Raw genomic sequence first — 25,000 nt, 5'->3', positions numbered from 1 at the left:
GTGAAAAGGGAAAAGACTCTTCATATAGAATATAATATTAGGCCCTGTACTTTGAACTTAGCCTATGGTATTTTGCCGCAAGATCTCTTTAACAGTAAAATTGGGTTTGGGGAATTTTATTCCATTAGATTTAATCATTTTAAATAAATATTTTCCTTGTTGATGAAAATATTATGAAGAAATTAAGGTACAGGTCAATAAAATTTTTAAAGATTTTTAAAATTTACTTTGTTCTAAGAAAACATTAAAGTAGCTTTACAATAGTTATCTTCTTGTATGACAAAAGAGCTTAGCAACTAGAAATTCACTTTTGGAACTTGGAAACAGAAATATGCAAAGCTCTTCACAATGATTTGAACTCAAAAAAATCCACATATATCTATTTACAGCTACAATCTTTCCTGTCTTTGATAACAAGCACAAAAAGCGTAAGATTGATATAAAATAAAATAAAAAGGTGTTGAGCACTCCGTAACATAGTATTGTCAGCATCCGTATTTTAAAATGATAATATTCTATTAACTGACACCTTAGCTTTTTTTCTATTAAATACCATAAGCAGGAAAAAGGCAATATTACTAGTATTTTAGTGAGGGCTTTTTATTTATTTGTTTTAACAAAGGGAGACATCCATTCACAAGGTGATTATCTATTAACCATCAAATTACCAGAGAAATACACTTCTACATTCAGAATTGCCTCACGTGTAACAAGACAAATGAAATAAAAAATCACTTCTGCTTTTTGCTGAACTTCAGCTACGAAGTTAAAAGAAAAAGTGTTCAACTAGAAAAGTTTCTGCAAGTTCAGCTCATTCACAATAAAAGGCAATTGTGTGACATGTCGGACATTGGTAAGCATCATCTTAACTGCCACCAGTATTCTCTCTTTGTTCATCAGATTAATAATCTCTCTTCTCCAGCATACAGTATAAAAGTAGTTGATCTTTGTGTAGCATATGAGCTTGCAGCTTAACTTCAAACTGGACACACGTCGGTGTAGTGAGTGCTAGGCCTAAAAATGTCTCACTAAAGCAAGGATAATTATGGATGATGCACAATAACAAAATCGGTTGTTCAATCATTTGTGTATCCTATATCCCTAAGCATCTTAGTTTGTTAACTAGTGTCAAGAAAAGATGCCTTTCTCTACAAGTCCTTCCTAAAGTATGGTGTCACTTAAACTTGCTTACATCCTTTTAGTTTTAGCAGCTCTTAAGTACAGTTTTCATTATGATATGAAAATTAAGATAAAAGAAAAGCCATTGATGCAATGACTCCAGCTGCATTCAAGCCTGTAGTGTTCTAACAATTTGAACAAGCTTTTTTTTTTTTTTTTTTTTTTTTTCTTTCTTTTTTTCTTTTTTTCTCCCTTCTGATTTTGAGTGACATTTTATGTTCACAAAAGTAGGTTTCTGGTAAAATACGTGGTAATTTTCAAATAAGTATTACTAATCACACAGGGTCTTGGGAAAAAATGGAAAATCTGCACTTATTCATGCATCATATTTAAAATTTTGCCATAGATGGGTATAGCTGTTTGAAAAAGTTGAGACATCATAAAACAATTTTTTATTCTCTATATTCATATGACTTAAACAGTCAACTTGACTTTATTTCATTCCCACATTTATCCAAACATATTTTTCCCCCCATACATAACACTCAGTAAACAAACACCTTTGATCATCTTCCATTCCTTTATCATAAAACGAAGTAAATCTGCTGCTTAACTAGTGTTGCAGCCCTCTACAAGTTGCATGGGGAACAAGGGTTAAAGACTTAAAAACAAACCAAAATGCCTAATTTTCATCTACGTAATTTTCATCTTATTTTTTATTTATTTATTTATTTTTTATAATTTAAACACATAACCATTCTGAGGACTTGAAATCATCCAAGGCTTACATTGGTAGTACAGCTGAATGTTGATAACTGGGACTTTTCAACTATATTACTTTGGAAAGTATTAGGGGCAACATTTTATTACTGTATTGACATACCTATTAATAGCACCTTGTTTTACCTTATTGATGGGTCCTGTGAACTAATAAAAGTAAATGGTTTTTAATATCAAACTCCAATGGTGTTAAAGAATAGTATACTTTATGAATCATACTATCTGTACAATAAAAGAAAAGAAAAACAAGGTTTTAAAAATCTGGACATTATGTATAGAATGTTCAAAATACAGTAATAATTCCTATGCTAAAGAGTTGCATTTTTGGATTTAATTAATAAGAATTTATTTTCCTCCTAATAAATAATTTCAATATTTCAAACTTCATCCAAGTACACATAAAAGCATAAAAGTTTTTTTAGTTTCTTGTTTTTTTTGTTTGTTTTTTAAGGACAGTGTTCTGTAATATTTTACATTACATTATATGGTACTGTGTACTGCTGTATGTTTACAGTATGTTAATTCAGTTATTTGCAAATGCAGAAAATAAGCGAGCTCTCCACAACAATCTCATGATAGCCAAAAGTATGACTGTCCTTTGTAATTTAAGAAAAACATTGCTTTATGAGCAACAAAAACAGAAATGTGGAGGCACTTCTGTTTTCTCCGTCTACCACATTATTTCTACTTTCTGATACTACCTGCATCAGTTAAACTTCAGACACTCAAGCACAGTGTAATTTACCTTGGAATGAAGACAATCAACCTTTGCTTCATAGTACACACATTTTAATATAGCTTTCAAATGCAAGTTGTGACCAACTAATTCATACACACAAAACATTACCGTTTAATAAATAAAAAGATATATATGCACACACATATATACATATACATATACATATATGCATACAAAAGCATTTACATACATATATATACACACACTTATGCGTATATATACATATACAAATAAACATATGCATATACCGTACATGTACATAAATATATTCCAGACAAAGCTCAAAACAGATTGGCCACACAGATGATGTTAAAATGAACCTGAAAATATAGTGAAGTAAAGAAAAATTCTTACCATTAAATTCATCTCTTTTAATCAGCAGCCCTTACAATATGAAACATACTGACTGCTATTTCACACAAACGTTGTTATGCTCATATGCTTTTCCAATTTTAGCAGTGTATTCCAATTCTAACATTTCTGTTTACTTGTGTATATATATACATACACATACATACATATATACATGTATGTACTTGGGTGTGTATATATGTATATATATCTGTATGTATGTGCATAAGAATTTTCTTTCTTGAGTAAACTATGTTGTCAACCCACTTGAGCTGATATGGTGTTCTAAGCATTAGTTCAGGGATGGTTCACAAAAGTCTGAAGATGTAGGTGTCTATGACCCATTTAACAAAATTCAACTGCACACATAAAAGGCTTGCAAGTGAGGATGTACTTCTCGCTTGCAAATTATCTAGAGATTTACACATTTTTATATCGAATATCCTGGGCTGTGATGAGCTAGTCATGCAAGTGAGTAATGAAGATGGACCCTAAATGCTTAAAATATATCATGGTTTAATAAATTGGGAATAAACATGCAGATGGATGCTTTTATGCCTCTTTTTTCCCAACACAGGAGAATAAATTCTCCCTCTCTCTCTCATGCAATTCAGAGATTCTGACTCACTATATCTTGCACTCGGTGGTACAAGGGCACAAATTTACAGGTTGCACATACAACACTGGGTGAGGTGGTATCTGGTTAATAAACCTACTGATGGGACTCTGGCAATTAGGGAGAAAAAAATGAAACCTTGCATGTTCTTACACCATTATAATAGTTAACAAGGAGAAGATGACGTCTTATTTTGATGACAATGAAAAAAAGAAAAGAAAATTCACAATGATCATATATAAAAACTTTTCAGAGGCCCAACAGGTTGGTGAGAAGGCTTGGTGAGGTAATCTCCAGCTGCTCAAGACCCCATGCCTCAATTAAGGTCGTGAGTTTGAGGTTCCTGAGGTTTCATCACTTCGGGCAGCTCAGGGGGGGATGATAGAGGTGTGATGTCAAGCGGCTCAAAATCTCCATTTTCCTGCCTGTAAAATCATGAGTTTGTGTTAACATGGCTTCATGTCTTTTGAAACATGAGTTTTCAATCACTGTTCAGTAAGAGAGAAAATCTGCACTCAAAAACACAAGGTGTTTTTAAAATCAATAGATATTCCCAATGCCATTACTCCCTTCTTTCACTAATGAAAGAAAAAATGGGAGGGAAAAAAAAATTATACAAAGAAATCTGATTCTTTCCTGATATTTTAAGAACCGACAATTATTTTGTCCAGTGTCAAGAAGTGTATCATCGAACAATCAGCCAAAACATTTGGATTTAACCCGGTGCTACCAAGAATGAAAAGTATGGACATGCCATGCCTACAGTAAATTTAGTTTACTCACTGTATTTACACATAGATGGCTCCAAGAGTGCTTAATCCCTATTTTGACCTGTCTCATCTGTTTACCCTTTTTCTTGGGGTTTGGAAATATTTTTTGTTCCATATTGCTATTAATACTATTAATAACACTAATAATTATAATGTCAATAATAATAATAACAGCATCAATATTAATCCATATGATCCAGACGACATAACCATTACATCACGAAAAAATTTAGCTTGAGGGGTGGGTGACTTGAACATGCCATCACAGGAAAATTTGTCTGTGGGCCGGGGTGACACAAACTTGCCATCATGATCCGAGCATTTTGGCTGAAGGCTGGGGTGATGGGAATGACTTGCCATGAGTGTACAAAGCTCTTGAAGGGTGATTAGACTTATCTGGAGTTTTTGAAGAAGCTTTTTTATGATTTCCATTGATAAACAAGTGTGGAATGTATCATCCGTAAGTCATGACTGGAAGAGCACAGGCTCTAAAGAGGTCAATATTTCAATGTTCAGGATCCTATTCCTGGCCATCATAACCTGCAGTGCAGGTTGTATTATGGGAAATTTAATATTACAAATAAAATTAAAATTACACAAATAACAGAATGTTACCTATTGTTTTAATTTTCGCACTGAATTGTGGACTACCTAGAAAAGATATGGAATCTCTGCAAGGAAAACTGTCTATTACCACCTGGATAAAACAAATCAAATTACACTTGAAAATGTACTAAAAGCTAGAAACGCTTATGCAGAAATAGAGAAAATAACACTGCAGAGAGGAGGCATGGAGTCAAGTCACCGCACACAAGTGTTCACATGTGCCGAGCCATACATTCCTCTTTAAAATTCTGTCACATCTCTGTAGTTTTCCAATGCCTGAGAGAGTTCCTCAGCCCCCATATGCATCTCAAACTTTAGTTCCCTCATGGCAAACTATGCGTAGATTTTCCTTTTAAGGGACTGTCCCCAGGATATTTGGTGTAAAGGACAATTTTTGGCCCACATGAGACATTTTTCACTTTTGGGGTCCGAAGGCCACAAATTTCCACATTTACATCTAACCACATCTGAGGTAGAAGCCACTCTAAAAGTATCAAGATTATCTGGTAAAACTATAATGCATTCAAGTGCAGAAATACAAACCCTGTTATTGTTTTTTGTGCATTTGCATAAAGAGAAAGTAAAACAATGAAAAGTCATAATTTTAAACTTTGAAATTGTCAAGTTTTATGACATGTCTTACATTTATAACTCATAATTCTGAAAGATTTAAAAAAAAAAAAATCTTATAACCACATCTATAAATTCCACATACAATAAAACTCAATCTAAAGAATATGTGAAAAGGATTTGTTTAATGCAAAAATGACTAAAAATGCCTTTACCACTTTTTCAACCATTATTCTCAGTAACTATATAATTATTCAATTATCATGGATTTTTTATCGCCTCATTAGTGAAAAGAAAAATCTTAAAGGCCTTGCACTTTTTTTCTAATAAATAAAAAAGTTTCTTCTTAAATGCTGAAAAATGATTTTCTTCAAAACTGATTTATATTTTCTGCCAAACATAGCTCAGCTGTCAAATAAAAGCCTGGCAACACAGATAAACTCTGAAAATCTGCTGAAGTGTGACATTTGTATGAAATACTCATATTTCAAAAAGTTTCAACATATAAAATTCTAAAAAAAAGTGCCAAATAATATATACACATCTGATGCTGATTCAAGAATATTCTTGCATTTTTTCGAATAGGCTCAACTTTAACTTTTAAAATCAATTTCCTCCAATTGGATTTCAACTCATTGGTGCTGGCAATGCATGAATCCACGTAGTGTCCACGGTGGTTGTTTCATCAATTTTGTTTACACCAAAGAATAAATTACTTGGCCTACTTGACCTCACCAATATATCACAATTCCTTAAATTCTGGGAAAGGATATTTTGTTTTTTTTATTATCATCATAATTATTAAAAGTTTTAACAATAATGATAATGAAATGATGTAAATAAAACTGCTAAACGTGATTAAAACAAAACTTTTTCACATAAAACATTTTCATATGCTGTAATGAGCACACTTTAAAAATCATGCAAAATTTCTTGGTATGCATAAACAAAAAAGGAAACCTACTTACCTAAATACCAGTGCAACAGTAGCAGGACTCTGAGCTCGTGCTGTCTGGGCCGATAGATTGTAATCGCCGAGCTGTTTGTCGTCATCGAATATTTCTGTCCCACGTTCGTTCATTAGCTGCTGGTTCTCGGGCTCAACTTTCATTATTCCTGCGGAGAAAATACCATTGAAAGAATACTGGAACAAAATCTTGAATCATAGTTATTTATATAGCAACTGCCAGAGGGTAGCCTAAACATCTTTGCAGCAATATTTTCAAGACAGATAAAACCCTACCAAGTCAAAATGCATTAAGAATCTGGGCTCAGATGCATGGATGTATGTATATATGCACTCACAACCTGGGCTTAAGACACTGGTATGCTTGTACATATGCACTTTCCAGTGGGTTAGAAAAATACCTGTCATGGCTTTGGAGACTACTTCATGTTATTGGCAAAGTATATTTTAGATTGATGATAGTACCTGAATCCTTGAAAACTTGCATTTTGGAAAAAATATATAGCCTTATATAACTTGAGGTTAATGTCAATATATCAAGCCTCTCCTGTTTACATAACTTCCTTGAACTGGAGGGGCGAAAACTGAATATAACCAGGTGCACAGCTGCTCTGAAGTCCTTCAGCTTTCAACCTGTGTTGTATATATTTTCATGATTCTTGCACTTCTATTTATGTACAATGTCATTTTCCTACTTGTATATAAATTCAAAATATTCTTGGGTAAAAAAAAAAAAAAAAATGTAATTCAAAGATATAAGCTATTCTCTAAAGCCTAGTCACATGGTTCTCAGTCTTCGCAGTCTGGTGACACAAAGGAAATGTATGACACACCAGCTATTTATACCATTAATATTGGAATACAAATGCATCATCTTTGTACACAGATATTGCATTTCTTTGAAAGTGAACAAGGTACAGTAAATCTGTCTGAGAAAACTTAATAAATTCTTATTACTGGGAAATTTTACACAAGGTTACCCAAGGTTAACTTTTTACTTTTTTCCCATTCTAAGAAAAGAGACACACATTCTAAACATTATGCAACTCACAAGTTGAAAACGACTGGCCTGGACTATTTGATGACTATACTCACTCTCTCATACTCACATATGCATGTAATCACTCACTCATCTAGTCACTCATGCAATCACTCACTCATCTACTCACTCATGCAATCACTCACTCATCTACTCACTCATGCAATCACTCACTCATCTACTCACTCACTCATCTACTCACTCACTCATCTACTCACTCATCTACTCACTCATGCAATCACACATTCATCTACTCACTCATGCAATCACACATTCATCTACTCACTCATGCAATCACACATTCATCTACTCACTCATGCAATCACACATTCATCTACTCACTCATGCAATCACACATTCATCTACTCACTCATGCAATCACACATTCATCTACTCACTCATGCAATCACACATTCATCTACTCATGCCATCACACATTCATTTACTCATGCAATCACATTCATTAACTTATGCACTCACTCACTCCTTCACTCATGCACTCACTCACGCAATCACTCCTTCACTCATGCACTCACTCACGCAATCACTCCTTCACTCATGCACTCACTCACGCAATCACTCCTTCACTCATGCACTCACACATTCATCTACTCACTCATGCACTCACTCACGCAATCACTCCTTCACTCATGCACTCACTCACACAATCACTCCTTCACTCATGCACTCACTCACGCAATCACTCCTTCACTCATGCACTCACTCACGCAATCACTCCTTCACTCATGCACTCACTCACACAATCACTCCTTCACTCATGCACTCACTCACACAATCACACATTCATCTACTCACTCACACAATCACACATTCATCTACTCACTCACGCAATCACTCCTTCACTCATGCACTCACTCACGCAATCACTCCTTCACTCATGCACTCACTCACACAATCACTCCTTCACTCATGCACTCACTCACACAATCACTCCTTCACTCATGCACTCACTCACGCAATCACTCCTTCACTCATGCACTCACACATTCATCTACTCACTCATGCAATCACTCACGCACTCACTCCTTCACTCACGCACTCACTCCTTCACTCACGCACTCACTCATGCAATCATGCAATCATTCCTTCACTCATGCACTCACGCAATCATTCCTTCACTTATGCACTCACACAATCACTCCTTCACTCATGCACTCACTCACGCAATCACTCCTTCACTCACTCACGCAATCACTCCTTCACTCATGCACTCACTCACGCAATCACTCCTTCACTCATGCACTCACTCACGCAATCACTCCTTCACTCATGCACTCACTCACACAATCACTCCTACACTCATACACTCACTCATGCAATCACACACTCACTCATGCAATCATGCACTCACTCATGCACTCACACATTCATCTACTCACTCATGCACTCACACATTCATCTACTCACTCATGCACTCACTCACGCAATCACTCCTTCACTCATACACTCACTCATGCAATCACACACTCACTCATGCAATCATGCACTCACTCATGCACTCACACAATCACTCCTTCACTCAGGCACTCACTCACACAATCATTCCTACACTCATGCACTCACTCACGCAATCACTCCTACACTCATGCACTCACTCACGCAATCACTCCTTCACTCATGCACTCACTCACGCAATCACTCCTTCACTCATGCACTCACTCACGCAATCACTCCTTCACTCATGCACTCACTCACGCAATCACTCCTTCACTCATGCACTCACTCACGCAATCACTCCTTCACTCATGCACTCACTCACGCAATCACTCCTTCACTCATACACTCACTCATGCATGCAATCACTCACTCATGCAATCATGCACTCACTCATGCACTCACACAATCACTCCTTCACTCAGGCACTCACTCACACAATCACTCCTTCACTCATACACTCACTCATGCAATCACACACTCACTCATGCAATCATGCACTCACTCATGCACTCACACAATCACTCCTTCACTCAGGCACTCACTCACGCAATCACTCCTTCACTCATACACTCACTCATGCAATCACACACTCACTCATGCAATCATGCACTCACTCATGCACTCACACAATCACTCCTTCACTCAGGCACTCACTCACACAATCACTCCTTCACTTATGCACTCACTCACGCAATCACTCCTTCACTTATGCACTCATGCAATCACTCATTCACTCATGCACTCACTCATAAAATCACTTTCACTCACTAACGCAATCACTCGTTCACTCATTCAAGCAATCACTCGTTCACTCACTCATGCAATCCCAATTACACATCCATTCTTTCGCTTGTGCAGGAATCTCACAAAAAGAAATAACAGCAACTCGCCGTAGACTTTGGAGGGCACCAATTCACTAACTCTCGTTTGTGAAGAGAGAATACTAAGGGGTTATATGGCAATTTTTTAAAAATGGGGTACAATAACGTTCTTAAAATTCTAGACGCAAACACAAATATTAAGTATCGGCTCGATAGAATAAAAATGAAAGAGAGCAATTCGAAGCATTCCAGAACTGCGGTAACTTGCCAAATTTTTCATTTCCTGAGATTGGATGAACAGTAGATGTTTTACTGAAGTAGAGCATACCAATATAAATGAAGATCATTGGAATTCAGAACTACAATATACTACTACTCGAGTGATAATTACCAGAAATACTGCCAAATCTAACACAAACTTCTAATCAATATCAGTATTACTTTACTAGATGGCTCTCTTTCTAAAGGCACAATCCATAAAATCAAAAAGTTCATAGATTGCAACATTCTACCATCTATCGCTGACAGAAACATGCAGGATAGAATTGAAGGTTATTCACAATATCAACTATGAAGACTTGTAGAAAAATGTATCAATTTTGCAGTTACTTTCTCCTTTAAATAAACAGAACACCTAAACAATTACATACCTTGTATTATTTTCTTTAATTCCCTGACTGTTGTTGTTTCCTTGGCATCTGTGAAGATTGTGGTCTTCTTCCTCCGTACCATCAAAAACACATCCTGTGAAGCATTGTGAAATTTATATTAAAATCTAGCAATTGTACATTAAAACATTTAAATTTATACTATATCTAAAAAATCAAACAAATTGAGAATACATCACATAGTTAAAATACTTATTTCCCCATTTTAAGATGTGCCAATCAATAGGGAACATTTCAAGTCACTTACTGCAATGAATGGCTGAGGGATTTCCATTTATTTCATGTGTTGCTTAAAATCATAACCGAAAAAAAAATCCATTTTGTTATTGCCATTTTTGCTTATCAGAGTCTGATGACAAAAATAATTGCAAAATGGAAAAATAAACTGCACCACTCATAGCAAGCTCAACTATTAGTATTCAGTGCATAGTTTAGATAACAAAGAAATAACAATTTTTGCTAATCTTAAATTACAGTCTAGCTATCTTGGGTCAGTACCTTGTTCACCACTCTATGGAAGGCTGCACTATCACTAAAGTATAGTTCTCATGTACTAGCTATCTCACCTGTTCACCCTTCTCCCTGATTTTAAACAAGATTCATTTTCACTATTCCATCATCTTTATTGCTATTAGTATTTCAATATCATTATATTAAACATAATAGCAATAGCATCAATAATGATACCAATATCAAATTAGAAAAAAAAATCACAACAAATTCATCAAGGAATGGGGAAATTGGGCACAGTCACTGGGGAAAATTAATTGACTCCATTGGTGGATGAACACTTGTGGTGCCATCTGTGTGCTATAAAATTCACAAAAATCTATAATGACCAGTACACAAACCCATGACCAGCAGATTAAAAACATTTTCTTCTAAAACATTCCCTTTGCAAATTGAAAATAAAGTTGTATACTTGAAAAACAATTAACAACTATACTGTATAACATTTCTAAGACTTTTGCATCTCATTCATTATGCTTTGATCTTGCTTTGATGTTGCTAGTGAAATTTTATAGATGCTGTTCTGATCCCAAAGACGCCTTAAATGGGGAGAGGGGATTATACATCCTACATTTAATGTTAGTGTAGGACAAGTGTTCCTACATAAGCCAAAAATGAATGACATTAAAGATGCTGTTCCCATATCAACCACATTTCTTCACAAACTGAAATCCCTTATACCCTGCAAGGAAATTATAAAAAAAAAAAAAAAAAAAGTCTGATTTTTCAAACAACTATCTTCAAAACTATTCATATCACACTTGGGATTTACCAATTTTTTCTTGGATATAAAAATCTTCTAAAAATCTAAAAATCTATAACTGCACCAAGGTAAATCCTAATCTTTGATTTTTCAAAAGCTTAATTTTCAAACAGTAGGCAATACATATCTTATTCTCATACATCAAAAGCATAGAGCACAAGGGACTGTCAAAATTGCATAATAGAGCAGTCAAGGTTAAAAATAATTACCCTTTATAATTTAGAAAATAGAACTTTTCAGGTACAAGAAGCATATATAGAGACATAAAGCACCTATCATATGAAGTTACAAAACAAGTCGTCATAAATGGCAAAAAATACAAATACAAGTCACTAAGCAGACAACAACAAAGGGGAATAGGAGGGGCTCAGAGGCTAGCTGTTAATAGGACAAATATCTCAAACGGTACAAAATTTAAGTTCGTAACATATTTTTCATCAACTCCCTAATCCAATCACTTCATTCTTTATATGCCAAATAAATTAAACAAAGCAAAACAAAAAAGGATGCCAGAGATACCAGGAAAGTAGGACTTTAGCAACCTACCTTTCATTGCCAAAATCATGACCATGAAGTTTACATGTGCCAATCATAAAACCCAACCCTATACTGCTAGAATATATATGGTGCAGCAACTGTTCTTTAAATGGCAACAAATTACCAAAGATTTCTGCTCATACAAACACGCACACATATAGAGGAAAAATATGTAAAAGACAATCTATCACTGGATTCATATTTGAATCTAATGTTAATATTAACCCAATCACCCTGGGTAAAAAAAGTTTGGCAAGTGGACATCATCACGGGGTTATAAGCGCGTATCAGCAGTTTCCCCTGTTTGCATTTCTCACCCTCTACAACTCATACCTATTAAGTATTATAACACATATCCCCTATACTCCACTAACTTGGCTCCGATAGTAAGAGAGGGCGTGACAGTTAGCAGGAAAAATGTACAGTTAAATATTGAAGATATATGCAAATTGGGTCATTAACTCATGTAATGCAGTGGGCTTGCAACCCCTACGACCCCCCTACAGGTGCTACCCACCAAGAATTCTCCAGCTACTCACAACAGGCTGGAACACTGGACTAATCACATTAGGTCTTTTGAACATTTACTACATCAAATAATCTAACGCATGGGGCTAAGCCTGCCTTCCAACTCTCCTGGAGGGGCTACCACCCCCAGTCTCTAATCTGGAATACAAAGAATCCTCCAGGTATTGCAGGGATACGAGGATGTACCCAGAATAACTACAAACTGTAAAATGAAGACCCAGCTACACTTAGTAGTAAACGGGGAACAGCCCCCGTCAACACAATAAGGAACTAATCACAATGATACCAGTATTACATAATTTTGGGTGTACTGTATTTTTCTTTTCTCCACGCAACCATCCAGCAGTGGTGGTATCATTCATGGTTTCAATTATTCACAGAATTATATGTATGAATCAACTGCAAATAATATATTACAAAGTGAAAGTATTTGCAACTGTTTACAAAATGACCACACCCTTCCGAGACAGATCCCTATTACTCTTGCTATTCTTGGGAATCGTCAAACACTGCCATATGAGCCAAAAACCTTTACCGCCAGACCCTCTCCCAATTGATGCACTTCTCTCTGCTTTGCCCCTAAACCTCCATTTGTCATTATCTAATTCCTTCATTACAGACATTCTTTGCCTATACAAAAGAATTTTATGTATCAGTATGCATATTATGAAGGAAATGCCATAGACGTCAGACGGCAACATATTTTTTTAACGTCAAAAATTAAGAAAATATGTTGCGATAAATGCAAAGCAGAGAGCAAGCCCAAGGTGATTAAGTAGGTGTCTCGGTTCGGAGCCCCTGATTAGGAAAATGGTAACTGGGTGGGGTTAGGAAGATTTCTGGTTCATGCAGCAATGTTTGTGAATTTCCCAGGGATGGCTGGAGTAATTTGGACTTAATCTCGGAAGGGTGCAGTCACTTTGTAAACATTACTAATACTTTCATTATCATCATTTGTGATACAATAATTAAAGAGACTCAAATACATTACAGCCCTAAAAATTGAAAGAAGGAATAATGATTAAAAGATTGGATGGCTGTTAAACTAAAAAATTTACTTATTTTCTATCATTCCGTCCATTACAGCTGAAGTTTATCTAGTACCATATGGCTGTATAAAACAAACTATAAACATTTTTTTTTTTTAACAATTTCCCTGCAAAACCTTCTTGCCCTCCCCTACTATCATAACCAAGACTGCAAGGGAAGGGAAGGTTTCCGCAACATAATTCCTAAATATTTCGGTAGTAGACGGCGAGAGGAATCCAATGGTACCGCTATCTTCATGATCAGTCATGCGTAAGTATTCCAAATATTTACCCACAAAAGTATACCAATAAACAAGAATGTAGTTAATACTCAGTGTACCAGCATGTAATATATCCTACAAAATCACATGATCGTCAAATCCTGCTTTGAATTACGGCAACAGTCGAAAGAAACTTCAACCATTCCGTTCCTGCTGGTAATTCCGAACCCGACAAGTGAATAATAAGTTTAATTTTCATATTTTGGATACTTTACAAAAATCCTAATAATTCTAAACAAAAAAATGAAAACTCACAGATGGACAAACAAAGGACACACAAAAAAGCAGACAATTACATTTCATGGAAACTTCAGAGACACGTTATTTACCACACTATTTCCCCGAAAAAAATTTAAAGAGACAAATATTTCAACAATTTACAATTTACAATGCACCCCCATTTACACCCACACACAAGCACACTCAATTTAAGATTTGCGGCTTCCACGTGAAAATTTACCGTCTGCAACTTCTTACATGTCATTTACGCTTTCCAAATCGCAATTTTCGATTTACAATTTACAATTTACAACACCGGCACTTACACCCCCGAGGACAGCGCTCAACCAAGGCACCTTTCTGCTCACTTGGAAAATAGTCCTCAGGCTATTATCTCGTCTCTGTTTTCCTTCCAGTGAGTTATTTTGGTGAAATAGGAAGCGGCTCGAGAAATTAGCAAGGTTTAGAGAGTGTGTGGGACTTACCATGACTTTTGATTAACGGAGGTAAATAATCTAACAAGACAACAACAGAACTTGGCCGAGACGATGGTTCTTTTCCGAGCGAGAATGATTTCTAGGTCGTTTATTTCCGAAATACTAATTCCCTTCGTGGGAAGAATGTTTTATTTATATTTGATTGTTATTTTATGTTTTTGTTGGTAAAAACTCGATACTGATAAACATGCGTGGTTTTCGCAAGATATCATTAAATCCCTTTATCAAGCCTTAGGTCTGAATGATACTAAGTGTATTGTCGATTATTAATAACTTTATTTTTTTCTTCTTCAAATTCAATCTTTATTGGCTAAAAAATCAATGTTTATCTTGAGGATTAATGTACTAGAAAACGGGATAAAAGCGGATTTCCCAAGAATGGGTATGCGTTGCGGCGGCTTGTACAGCACCACTTTGATCGTTGGCTGAGCGATGCCAAATTTCGTCATTTGTTTTATATTAAGCCTTATATTTCCGCACCTAAATAATGCCAAAATAGATATTCGTACCAGCTTAGAACATAGAAAAATAATATTCTAAAGTTTTGTTGTCAAATATACTTGAATCAGTCAGTACATTATCAAAAAAGAATAAAGACCAATAGAACATCCAGCACCTCACCGTGCTTCCCGTGGTCTGTGATTGGCCGAGAGATTTTCAAAGCATTTAAAACCAACATGGCCTCGGAGGGATGTTGACGTGCGTTCAGCTCTCGTGCATTTTAAGTGAATTTTGTGTTCGTATTTAGATTTTTTACCTTAATGAACCCTAAGGTAGTGGATTAGGGATACGTCTACCCATTGGTGCTCCGAGTGGGTAAGGTTAAAAAGCAGATCCTATTAAATAAGTGTGTGAAATACCATATGCCAAGCCCCCCTGCGTAAAGCGAGTGTTGTGACGCAAAATATTGAAGAAAAACTATTTTGAATTGGAACATTTTGTTGATTAACTGTTATATAGGGATCTTGTGACGGTGTTTTCAATTGTGAAAAAGAGTGTTGGAGAAACCATGGAAGACTCGAGCGAGGTGCTTGTGTGTGCTGCCGAATATATTAAAGGTGAGATAGACATTTGTGTAGGCCTATGTGGATGCCATAATATTGTGCCTCTTAATGAATATATCTAGAATATAATTTTCTCTCATTTCTGACATATAAATCTCATTTATATTACCTTATATTACTCTGAATTATTATTTACTCTTGCCTATTATATTATGAGAAATATTAGATAGACCTTGTTTGTATTTGTAGGGGTGCCATATCTCCTGTTCTATTTACCGTTATGAGGTATAAAATTGGCGAAGATCTTACTAGTTATTTATCTATTAGAATTGATGTCAAAATCCTCCTTGTGGGAATTGGGCCAAAAACAGATATCTATGATTGTCAAGGAAGATTAACAGAAGCTCCCTCAATTGTGGAGTATTGATCAAAATTGCATATTCAATATTCATCAAAATTGAATTCTGGTTAAACTCGAATAATTAAGGGAAGGCGGATTATAACACTGGGGGCTTTCGTAATGTTGTTTTTAATATTTAAGAGGTTTATTTTTGGCACCGAGTTCATTTAAATGCTTATATATGGCTCTTCTCCTTGAAAATACTTATTTCTGTATTAGTTGATGAGTCTCAGGATGAAGCAATGCCCATGCTGTATATGTACATCTAGTCTTTGGTTGACATTCTTTTTGACATATCCTCTTTACTGTCCTGAATTTACATGTTAGATTTACATTCACAAGATGCATGGATGTGTACTCTCTGGGCTTAACAATGAATCCAGATGTTATTGTGGTTTGTTCTTGTTTTAATGAAGAGCAAGTCCTCAAGATGTAAGATGTGTTGTACAAGTATATAGTCATTGCTGCTGTGGGATTTTAAAGGCTATTCAAGTAGTTTTGATGATTGTTAATATGTAAATGGAAGGATTATAGATGACCTTGATAGACGCCAAACTACGTGGCACCTTTGAATGCCATTAATATGTTTGGGGGACCAGCTTGTCCTTTTTTGGGTTAATGGAAATATCTTATTGTGTTTCCTAAGGGATGCTGTTGTGTGTTGTTATTTTCTTGAGGTGTCTTTATCTCAAGTTTGTATTTTCTCTTTTTATTGGGGCCTTTAATGAGGTAGCTATAAAGTTTTTCATCGTTTCCTGCGACAGTTTAAATAAAGCAAGGCACTTAGATTATCCTTTTAAAGAGAGGAGGAGGTATCAGGAAGTCCCATAAATATTAATGGGTGTAAATGAGACACACACGAGTTTAAAGATTATGCTAATGGTGATGCCCGTCTCTCTCTCTCTCCCTCCCTCCCTCGCCCCCCGCCCCCCTCTCCAGATCGGCTCTACTTCGTGACCCTGAGGACCACGGGCCGCCCTCGCTCCACCGCCAACACCCACTACTTCTCCATTGACGATGAGCTGGTCTATGAGAGCTTCTACGCCGACTTCGGCCCTCTCAACCTGGCCATGCTGTACCGCTACTGCCAGAAGCTCAACAAGAAGCTAAAGGTAAGGTCTGGGTGTTTTGGTTGGGGCTGGTAATTGCTCGCGTTCTGGGTTATGTTAACTTGTATTCATATTTGTTACTACTACTATTGCTATTTATTTTCCTTCTTCTCTTCTCATTCGTCTTCTTTTTTCTCCTACTTTTTGGTCTTCTTCCTCTTCTTATGTGTGAAAGCGCACAGACCTGGTTATGTCCAGGAAGGGAAACTATTGTGCAAGTTCGAATTCATTCCAGAGGGTAAAATCACATACCCTTATTCATGCTGAACCTCATTCGTTCATTCATAAATATGCATACAGCCATTTACGGTTACACACCAAGCCGTCAGTCACGAAATGTCGACGATTGCGTAAACCCTTGGAGTTTTTTTCACGTCTCCTCCCCTCACGCCCACCCACACGCCCATCTCCTTACCCCACCCACGCCCACCTCCCTACCCCGCCCACGCGCTTTATTGTGCCTTGTTGATAAGCAGACGTCCGGGACACGCCACTCCGTCTTCTCGAAACTGGCGCTCTCTTGCCCGTTGAAGGCGTAAGTATCAATCCATTAGGGGTAATTTGCGAGGCAGGTGCTCCTTGCTCACGAGACCTTGTCCCTTCCCCCTCCTCCCCCTCCTGCCCCTACCCCCTTATGTGGTGCTATTCGGAGAGGGAGAGGGAAGGGGAGGGGGGAGGGAGGGGAGCACTGTTTGTGTGTGTTCGTCGATTGGACAGGGGATAGATTGGAGTATATATTTCTCTTTCTTTCTCTCTCTCTCTCTCTCTCTCTCTCTCTCTCTCTCTCTCTCTCTCTCTCTCTCTCTCTCTCTCTCTCTCTCTCTCTCTCTCTCTCTCTCTCACATATCGCGAGGACTCTGTTCCCAGCGGCAGACCCTCGGGCGTACCAGCAGGTTCATAAGCCACGCGCCGTCAACCACACCTGTCCCCTCCCCCCCTCCCTTCCCCCCTCACCCTTTATTATCTTGTGTGTACTCTCGGTATTTACGTGCAATAGGGGCGTCCTCTCGCGGCGCGGTGGTGGGACACGCGCTGTGGCAGGTTGTCGTTTGGGTTTTGCATCTCTCTCTCTCTCTCTCTCTCTCTCTCTCTTTTTATTTTTCTTTCTTATTCTCTCTCTCTCTCTCTCTCTCTCTCTCTCTTCTCTCTCTCTCTCTCTCTCTCTCTCTCTCTCTCTCTCTCTCTCTCTCTCTCTCTCACTTTCTCACTTTTTCTTGCTCTCTTCGTCTTCCTCCTGGTCTCCCCCATCCTCCTCTTTATCCATCTCTCTATCCTTCTCCTTTAATGCGCAAGAACTGCCCAACCCACCTGGAATAGAAAAAGAAATAAAGGTTTGGGAGCATTGCGTATAGGATTTCCAGGAAGAAGTGATATTCGCGGGATTCGGGGGAAGAAAGTGCGACAGGATGAAGCTGTTCGTTTGGGCCAAGACAAAGACCGGAAGGCATTAAGGAGGAAACGACGGGTAGATGCGTAGGAAACAAGGCGATCCGTGCCAGACGTCCTTGCCGGGTGGACGCGATCATGAGTTAATGCGACCGCCTCTAGAAAAAAAAAATGGGACAGGTATATAATGGGGATTGCACAGGAGTTGTCTGTTTTTTTAGATATAAATGTGTGCCGGTTATCTCTCTTCTCTCTCTTTCTCTTTCCTTCTCTCTCTCTCTCTCTCTCTCTCTCTCTCTCTCTCTCTCTCTCTCTCTCTCTCTCTCTCTCTCTCTCTCTCTCTCTCTCTCTCTCTCTCTCTCTCTCTCTCTCTCTCTCTCTCTCTCTCTCTCTCTCTCTCTCTCTCTCTCTCTCTCTCTCTCTCTCTCTCTCTCTCTCTCTCTCTCTCTCTCTCTCTCTCTCTCTCTCTCTCTCTCTCTCTCTCTCTCTCTCTCTCTCTCTCCCTCTCTCTCTCTCCCTCTCTCCCTCTCTCCCTCCTCTCTCTCTCCCTCCCCCTCTCTCTCCCTCCTCTCACTCCCTCCCCTCCTCCCTCCCTCTCCTCTCCCCCTCTCTCTCCCTCCTCCCTCCCCTCTCCCTCTCTCCCTCTCTCTCTCTCTCTCTCTCTCTCTCTCTCTCTCTCTCTCTCCTCCTCCCTCCCTCCCTCCCTCCCTCCCTCCCTCCCTCCCTCCCTCTCTCTCTCTCTCTCCCTCTCCTCTCTCTCTCTCTCTCTCTCTCTCTCTCTCTCTCTCTCTCTCTCTCTCTCTCTCTCTCTCTCTCTCTCTCTCTCTCTCTCTCTGTCTCTCTCTCCCTCCCACTCTCTCTGTCTCTCTCTCCCCCTCCCTCTCTCTCCTCCCTCTCACCCCCTTCCTCCTCTTCTAGTCCTCCGGTTTTGTTTCATGCTTATTTCAGGCCCTTTGTCAAGGTAAAAATAGACCGCCCTTATTGATGCAGCGCAGAATACAATACTCGATTCCACTGTCACGTTGAGGATTTATTTTGCTCCGGTCCATTAGGCAGATGAGCCGAAATTGACAAAAACACCAGCGCTGCCACGTTTAACCCGGCGCGGCGTGGGTTAGAGGGTGTTTTGGTTGTTGCTTTTGTTGTTGTCTGTTCGTTGTTGTTCTTTGTTGTTGTTGTTGCTTCTTCCGTCGCGGGTTCGGTGTGCGTCTTTTCTGCGTTTATACGGGGTCGCGCTCCTCTCGCTGGTTGCCTTTCGGTTTATATGTGCGCCTTATTTGGTGGGGAGACGCTGCGTTTGGGTTGCTTTCACTCCGTTCTTGTTGTTGTTGTTGGGTATTCTCTCTCTCTATCTATCTATCTCACAGTCTCTCTCTCTCTCTCTCTCTCTCTCTCTCTCTCTCTCTCTCTCTCTCTCTCTCTCTCTCTCTCTCTCTCTCTCTCTCTCTCTCTTTCACTTGTTTTTCATTCTTTATTATTTTTGTTATCAGCATCGTCGCCATTTTTATTATTGTTATTATCATTATAATTAACCTGTTCTTCCTTATCCCATTCCCTCTTTTTCGTTTTGCCGCGAGTAGTGAGGCGAATACACAGCTGGAAGGAGAGGATAGAGAGTACGCGCCCACCCCCACGGTCCTTCTTCCTATTGTTTCTTTCTTTCTTTCTTTCTTTCTTTCTTTCTTTCTTTCTTTTTCTTTTTTTTCCCTTTTTTGTCGTTTAGGTGGATAGGTTTTCCGCGATGAAAACTTGAGAGCGAGCGCCAAGTGCATCCCGTTCCCCTTTAAACACCCGTTTCTCGTCCGGTTTATTTTGCTCCCCCATTTTCGCTCGGAGGAAGTCGCCCGGGTGCCATTTCAGTGCCAGCGAAACGGCACCGCATCGGCATCCACTTGGAAGTCTCAATGAGCATTCATGGGCACAGCGAGGTCCTTGTTGGCATCCCCTCCCCCCCCCCCTCCCCTCCTCTTTGATGCACGGCGCCCTACCTGCTGTGCCGTACGTGCCAGGAGTGCCGTGCCGGGGTCTCCTTGGGGCTGGGGATGGCTTTTTGTAGGTTGGGGTCAGTACGTCATCAGCGGCTAGGGTGTGTTGGTAGGTTCAAGTCGGATGCAGATACGTGCATGTGTGTTTGTGTGTGTGTGTGTGTGTGTGTGTGTGTGTGTGTGTGTGTGTGTGTGCATACTCTCTCTCTCTCTCTCTCTCTGTTTCTCTCTCTCTCTCTCTCTCTCTCTCTCTCTCTCTCTCTCTCTCTCTCTCTCTCTCGCTCGCTCTCTCTCGCTCTCTCTCTCTCTCTCTCACACACACACACACACACACACACACGCACACAAACACAAACACAAACACACAAACACACACACCTGTACAATACATGCATATATAAACGTGTGTGTGTTTACGTGTACCTGTGTACGTGTGTGAGTGCGTTTTCTCCCGCGAAGCCGCGTACGGAATCCACCTCTCGAGTTGTTAAGATGGACGCACGATAGGCTAGTGGCTCGCCGGAGTGCGCTAAATATAGGAGAATATTTAATGCACGGCCGTCCAGAATCGATGAGGCCGTCTCCTTCACACACGGCGCGGCTCTCGGTGTGTGTGTATGTGTGTGCGTGCGTGTGCGTGTGCGTGTCTGGGCAAGAGAGTAGCCCCCAACGCCTTGCTCGCTCGACTGCAGGTTTGCTCTCTTGCTTTCTTCCTCTGGTTTGCCTTCCTCTCTCTCTCTCTCGGGCGTTTTAGTCGTGTTCTTTTCGTCTCGTTTCCATATTGCGGATTCTTTCTTTTTTATATTTGTATTTCTTTTCTTCTTTTTTATCTTTATTTTTTTCTTCTTTTTTTATTTGTATTTTTTTCTTTCCTTTTTTATATCTTTATTTTCTCTTTCTTTGTTAGTTTTTTTTTTTCCCCTTAATGTTTTTTTATTAATTTTTCTTAATTTTTCTTTTCTTTTATAAGTTTCTCTCTTCTATTTCTTTCTTTTTGTTTTTCTAATTTTACGCGAGTCGATCGCCGCGGGTCGTCCCCGAAGCCGGAAGTCCCGCTTGGAGATCAGCCTCTCGGGGAGCAAGGGCCTCCTCGTCGCCAGGCTTGTGTTTCGGAGAGGAGTGGTGGGTGGGGAGGGGGGAAGGGGGAGGGGTAGGGTATAGGGTGTGATTGGGACGGGGGAGAAGGGAGAAGGGTGGGTGGGGTGGGGGTAGGTGGCCCGAGAGGTCTTCGTCAGGGAGGTCGTAGGTTTAGGGTGATGTAAATAGTTTGTCCCCTTTTATTTATTTATTTATTTTATGATTTTTTGCTTTTTATTTTTTATTTGTTTTTTTTTTTTTTTTGGGGGGGGAGGGGGGTGATATCTTGCCCTGGGACTCGCCGCGCTGTCGAGAGGCACTGGACACCACAGGGGAGAGGAAGCTAAGATGTCAGGTTTTATAGTTGTTTTTTGTGTTTGTGTATTGATTTACAGCGTATTTTTTGTGTTGCTTTTGGTAGATATGTAGGTTATATATACATACAAACGTACTCGCGTATATGTTATATGCTCGCTTATGAACATATATTTATTTTTCTATCGATATTTGTAAATATAGGCCTACATACATGTGCGACTGTAGCATGTAGTTCCTATACAGAAGAGGCTGTTTCTCTCTCTCTCTTCATCTCCCTCTCTCTCTCTCTCTCTCTCTCTCTCTCTCTCTCTCTCTCTCTCTCTCTCTCTCTCTCTCTCTCTCTCTCTCTCTCTCTCTCTCCTCTCCTCTCCTCTCCTCTCCTCTCCTCTCCCTCTCCCTCTCCCTCTGCCTCTGCCTCTGCCTCTCCCCCACCCCCCAGCGAGGGTTAGGAGCGGGCGCCTCGGAGGGTCAGCTCGGGTCTGCCTTATTGGATTGCGTGGGGCGTGCGGCGGAGGAGGAGGAGGAGAAGGAGGACTCGCGGGCGGCGGGCTGGTCGCGCGGGGCCCGGGCGGGTCTCTGAATGCCAGCCGCAGATGCATCAGCTGGTAATAGAAGGCCGCCGGTCCCGTGTTGGTGATTGCGAGGGGCGGATGGGGGTGGGGGGTGGGGGGCGTCCGAACCAGCTTTCGCGAATGCAGTTTGGTTATATTACTGGTGGAGAATGTGTGTTGGGTGCTTATGTAAACACACGTACATACACACACACACACATATATATGTGAATGTATGTATGTGCGTATGTATATATATATATATATATATATATATATATATATATATAATGATAAGCTTAGAGAATAGATAAATTATATATATATATATATATATATATATATATATATATATATATATATATATATATATATATATAATGATAAGCTTAGAGAATAGATAAATGCTGAATCTTGACTGGCGATCTACCTACGAAAGCCTCAGAGGAACAGGATGGGCGCGGATGGAAGCAGACTTGTACCCGGCCACGAGCACAGCTGAGAAAGGAGCAGGGGCGACCACGGCGAAGGCAGGCAGGCAGGCAGGACAGACGGGGGAGGGAGGGGGGTGCACGACGGCCTTCCCACCCATCTGATGGCGGCGGCAGGCAGGCAGGCAGGCAGGGCAGGCAAGGTAGCCTTCCCACCCTTCCGAGGCCCGGGAGAAGGGGAGGGTCTAATGGCCACAGGGTTGTCTGGATATTGCCCGGGCTTCGTATATTGATTGTGTGTCATGGAGAGAGAGAGGGGTTTGGTTTCTGCGTCCCGAAGTCTGGTCAGCTGGCTATTCGTCTCGATGGATCAGCTGATTCTCGAGGGGCCCCGTGTGCCTCCGATTTCGATTCTGCCCGGCGTCGTAAGTGAGATGAGATGAGGCGTGTGTTCTGGCCGACGCAGTCTCTCTCTCTTTCTCTCTCTCTCTCTCTCTCTCTCTCTCTCTCTCTCTCTATCTCTCTCTCTCTCTCTCTCCCTCTCTCTCTCTCTCTCTCTCTCTCTCTCTCTCTCTCTCTCTCTCTCTCTCTCTCTCTCTCTCTCTCTCTCTCTCTCTCTCTCTCTCTCTCTCTCTCTCTCTCTCTCTCTCTCTCTCTCTCTCTCTCTCTCTCTCTCTCTCTCTCTCTCTCTCTCTCTCTCTCTCTCTCTCCCTCTCTCTCTCCCTCTCCCTCTCCCTCCCTCTCCTTATCTCTCAACTGCGCGTGCATGTAGTTTTACATACACATACGCATTGTGTATATATACACATATATATACATACATACATACTTCTATAGATAAATATATACACTTAAATGTACATATATAAATACATACACAGCCTAAATACACGCACACACACGTACATGCGCGTATGCGTCTGGGTCTCGAAGATTGGTTCATTTTCTTAGCCGCCGACTCTGATTCTTTATGGCGGGGCTTTGAAGATGATAGCCAGGCCCGCGATCGTTAATATCCAGCTCAACGAAGCTTAGTGCCCCTAATGAGGCGTGTTTTACTCCCCTTCGCCCCGTGTGTTCAGCGGCTCGGTATCATCGGATTTTGGGGGGAAGGTTCTTTAATCGTTTCGGCGCGGCCTTCTTGTGTGCCCTGGGGGAGGGGGAGGGGGAGGGTTGGGGGGGGGTGGGGATAGGGGGTAGGTTGGGTTCACGTGAGGGAGGAGGGAGGGGCTTTGTTTCTTGTTTGGGGGGTTGTTTTTCTCTCTCACTTTTCCTTTCTCTCTCTCTCTCTCTCACTTTTCCTTTCTCTCTCTCTCTCTCTCTCTCTCTCTCTCTCTCTCTCTCTTCCTCTCTCTCTCTTTTCTTACATTCGCCGCGACTATCACTGTTCATCACCATTACCGTCACGGTGTTATTATTGCTACTGACATCATCACCAATTCACCACCACCGTCATCAATACTAATACCACGACCACTACTACCACCACCACCTCTTCCTCTTCCTCTTCTATCACCATTACTTCTACGACTAACACTAATACAATCATTACCACCACCTGTCTACAACTGCAACCATCACTACCGCCCACCACTACTACTACCATTAACATCGTTATTACCACCACCACCACTAGCGTTAACCCTCAGCATCACCACCCACCACCACTGTGCCAGTAACCCCAAGATCACCACCATTATCACTACCACCATTAGTGCCACCACCACCACCACCAAGAGGGTGCCACTGCCCCCCCCCCTTCCCCTTTAAAGATGAATGTCAAAACAAAGCGTGGCCGAGGCACAAAGGACCCCACATTACCTGAAAGAGGAGTATGGAGTGATTGTTGAGGTTTCGGTACGGCCCCCGACT

General features: G+C 40.0%; 2 protein-coding genes across 5 annotated transcripts in view; one reads left to right on the top strand and one right to left on the bottom strand.

Annotated features, from left to right (window-relative positions):
- Nucleotides 1-1,556: 1,556 nt before the first annotated feature.
- On the bottom strand, nt 1,557-14,974 carry EloB (elongin B). Its single transcript, XM_027378397.2, has 4 exons — nt 14,856-14,974; nt 10,487-10,580; nt 6,520-6,667; nt 1,557-4,030 (listed from the first exon to the last, which is right to left on the bottom strand). The coding sequence occupies exons 1-4, from the start codon at nt 14,856-14,858 to the stop codon at nt 3,922-3,924; spliced, it is 354 nt and encodes a 117-aa protein (XP_027234198.1). The 5' UTR covers nt 14,859-14,974; the 3' UTR covers nt 1,557-3,921.
- Nucleotides 14,975-15,532: 558 nt separating this feature from the next.
- The window catches only part of LOC113820845 (dual specificity protein phosphatase CDC14C), a 111,040-nt gene continuing 101,572 nt past the window's right edge, over nt 15,533-25,000 (top strand). For all 4 annotated transcript variants that reach the window (XM_070123081.1, XM_070123079.1, XM_070123082.1 and 1 more), the window contains exons 1-2: nt 15,533-15,925; nt 17,211-17,383. In XM_070123081.1, the coding sequence (XP_069979182.1) occupies nt 15,877-15,925; nt 17,211-17,383 (222 nt within the window). In that variant the 5' untranslated portion in view covers nt 15,533-15,876. The remainder of the gene's footprint in view (nt 15,926-17,210; nt 17,384-25,000) is intronic.

This window comes from Penaeus vannamei, chromosome 6 (genome assembly GCF_042767895.1).
Source record: "Penaeus vannamei isolate JL-2024 chromosome 6, ASM4276789v1, whole genome shotgun sequence".
NCBI lineage: Eukaryota > Metazoa > Arthropoda > Malacostraca > Decapoda > Penaeidae > Penaeus > Penaeus vannamei.
The sequence above is the reverse complement of the archived record's forward strand: the minus strand, read 5'-3'. Positions and strand labels throughout refer to the sequence as shown.

Excerpts from the sequence above, each read along its gene's own strand:
- EloB (XM_027378397.2), bottom strand. Across the intron at positions 6,668-10,486 it reads ATTAAAGAAAATAATACAAG|GAATAATGAAAGTTGAGCCC; the intron begins GTATGTAATTGT and ends TTTTCTCCGCAG. Across the intron at positions 4,031-6,519 it reads ACTGTTGCACTGGTATTTAG|GCAGGAAAATGGAGATTTTG; the intron begins GTAAGTAGGTTT and ends ATGATTTTACAG.